The following is a 2,454-nucleotide window of genomic DNA, read 5'->3' as shown; positions in this document are numbered from 1 at the left end:
GCCCGACGGCCGCCTCAACCTGGCCTCCTACCTGCGGGGCGAGCGGGGCCGGCGCTGGCTGCGGCCCCGCATCTGCGTGGCGTACGGTGAGCGCGGCCCCGGGACGCCGCCGCGGCGGGGCGCGGGACGCAGGGTGGGGGGGGGACAACGATGACCCCGGCTCTGCCCCCTCCACCCGCAGCAAACCCCCCCCCCGCTCCCTCTCTGCACAGGCGTGAGGCCCGAGGACAGCGCCATCGGGACCAAAAACCTGACGGTGGAGGCGGCCGACTCCATCAGCGTGCTCGTGCACGCCGGGGCATCGCCGCCCGACCGGCCGGGTAGGGCTGGCGCGGGGGCCGGGGGCGCCGCTGCCTCCCCCCCCCGCAGCCCCTGCTCATCGCCCCTGCGCCCGCAGGGCTGCTGCTGCAAGCCGAGGAGGACGGCGTGGACGCGCCGCTCAAGCAGCGCCTCTGGGACGCCCGCAGCCGCCCCGGCGCCCTGTGGCACATCTTCCGCGCCGAGGACGCCGGCCGCATCCGGGATTTCTTGCAAAAGGTGGGTGCCGCTGCTGCTGCGCCCACTACTGCCACGGCCGCCGGTCCCCAGCCCCACTCACCCCCCGCCCCTCGCAGGCCTGCCAGGACCACGAGCGGGACGGGGCGGCCCAGCCGGAGCCTGCCGCCCGCTGTGGCCGGTACCTGGACCTCTCGCTGCGGAGGAGGCTGCGCGAGGAGTGCGGCGTCAGCAGCTGGACGCTCCTGCAGTTCCTCGGGGACGCCGTGCTGGTCCCCGCGGGGGCTCCCCACCAGGTAGGACACTCCTTTCCTCCTGGTTGCGGGGTACCGGGGGTCCCGGTGCCACTCAGGGGGTTGCGTTTATTGGGGTTACAGCAATTGGAAATGGTGCCGTGCCAGAAAACCCAGATGCACCCTTGCATGAATTGCACGAGGGATGCATGACCTTGCGTGATGGTTGCATGACCTTGTACGAGGGATGCATGACTTTCCACGAGGGATGCATGACCTTGCACGAGGGATGCATGACCTTGTGTGATGGTTGCATGACCTTGTGTGATGGTTGCATGACTTTCCATGAGGGATGCATGACCTTGCACGAGGGATGCCGCTGCGCAGACGCCCCTTCCCGGCCGTGCTGCGGGATGCAGAGGTCCTGGCATGGCCGGCCCCGCATGCCACTGGCCTCTGCGGGCTGCTGACACCGGCAGCACTCGGGGCAGGTGCAGACCCTCACCGGCACCGTCAGCGTGGAGCAGCGGTTCCTCTCGCCGGAGAACGCCGCCCGCCTCAGGGACTACAGCGCCGGCCCCGCCGGGGCCGCGCGCTGCCTCCAAGCCCAGGTCGGCGGCCAGGCGCCCACGTGGGCGGCCACGGGGACGGACGGGGATGGGGCCGGGGTGGCGGCGGCGCTGACCCTGGCTCTGCACCCGTTGCAGATGGACGGCATGATCTTCTCGGCGGTGCGCGAGGCCGTGGGCGTCTTGCAAGGCTGCAAGTAGGACGGCGGTGGAGCGGGGCTGCAAGGAGGCCGTGGGCTGGAGCCGGCGGCGGTGGGGAGCACGGCCCCCGCGGTGCAGCGCGGCGCTGGGCCCGGCGCTGCCGCTGGCCGGCTGGGGGGCCCGGGACGCCGTGCCAGGGAAATAAATGTGTCTGCAGCGTGCCCAGAGCTGCGGGCACACGCGACGCCTGCCTCCGCCTCGCCATCCCATGCCAGCCCCTCCGCGGGGGACGCTCGGACGCCTGGGTCCCTTCAGCAGCCTGGGGAGGGCATTGAGGGTGGTTCATGCAGGGAGGAGGGGGGGCACAGGCCACCAGTGAAACGAGTTTGGCGCGGTCTCAGACGCCGCCTCGGCTGGCAGCCTCTGGATGTCGGCTCTCATCACCGGCACCGCTCTGGGGCTGCCTGGCAGCGTGGGGTGCCGGGGGGCAGCCCAGCCCTGCCCCTGCCGTGCTGCCCGCAGGGAAGGCAGCGCAAAGGGCTGTCCGGAGGCCCAAACCGAGCCCTGCCCCAGCCCCAACGGTCTCGCGCATCTCCTGCGCCGTGCACCGTGCTCCCTTTCCTGCCAGTCCCTCCGAGTCTGCCATCCCCCCCGTTTGTTTTTTGGCTCCCCTTCTCCCGGGAGAGGAAAGCGCAACCTGAACCAGGGCGCTGGGGGCAGCGGGCAGCCGCGGCGCTGCGGGAGCTGCGGTCCAGCCCCGGCTGCTGCTCCCTCGGCGTCTCCCAGCCCCGTGCGCTGCGGCGCGCAGCGCAGCGCCCCACGCACGAGACACGGGGCCGCGCTCCCCACGCCCGGCACGACGCGCCCCGTGCCGTGCCGTGCCCCGTGCCGTGCCGTGCCGTGCCGTGCGAGACGCGCACCGTGCGATGCGCACCGCGCACGGCGCCCCACGCACCGTCCACCCCACGGCGCCACGCACGGCGCGGGGCGCCGCGCCACGCATGCGCAATACGCAC

At 72.9% G+C, this 2,454-nt stretch overlaps 1 protein-coding gene across 1 annotated transcript in view; it reads left to right on the top strand.

The window, feature by feature from the left end:
• HR (HR lysine demethylase and nuclear receptor corepressor) overlaps positions 1–1,588 on the top strand; it is a 13,407-nt gene extending 11,819 nt beyond the window's left edge. The window contains exons 15-20 of the mRNA XM_085304237.1: positions 1–86; positions 213–320; positions 398–537; positions 615–791; positions 1,220–1,339; positions 1,436–1,588. Coding sequence (XP_085160363.1) covers positions 1–86; positions 213–320; positions 398–537; positions 615–791; positions 1,220–1,339; positions 1,436–1,498 — 694 coding nt within the window. The 3' untranslated portion in view covers positions 1,499–1,588. The remainder of the gene's footprint in view (positions 87–212; positions 321–397; positions 538–614; positions 792–1,219; positions 1,340–1,435) is intronic.
• Positions 1,589–2,454: the final 866 nt, after the last annotated feature.

The sequence above is a fragment of the Rhea americana genome, unplaced genomic scaffold (genome assembly GCF_003343005.1).
Source record: "Rhea americana isolate MKP2758 unplaced genomic scaffold, rheAme1 scaffold_204, whole genome shotgun sequence".
NCBI lineage: Eukaryota > Metazoa > Chordata > Aves > Rheiformes > Rheidae > Rhea > Rhea americana.
This window is presented reverse-complemented; position numbering and strand designations above follow the sequence as displayed.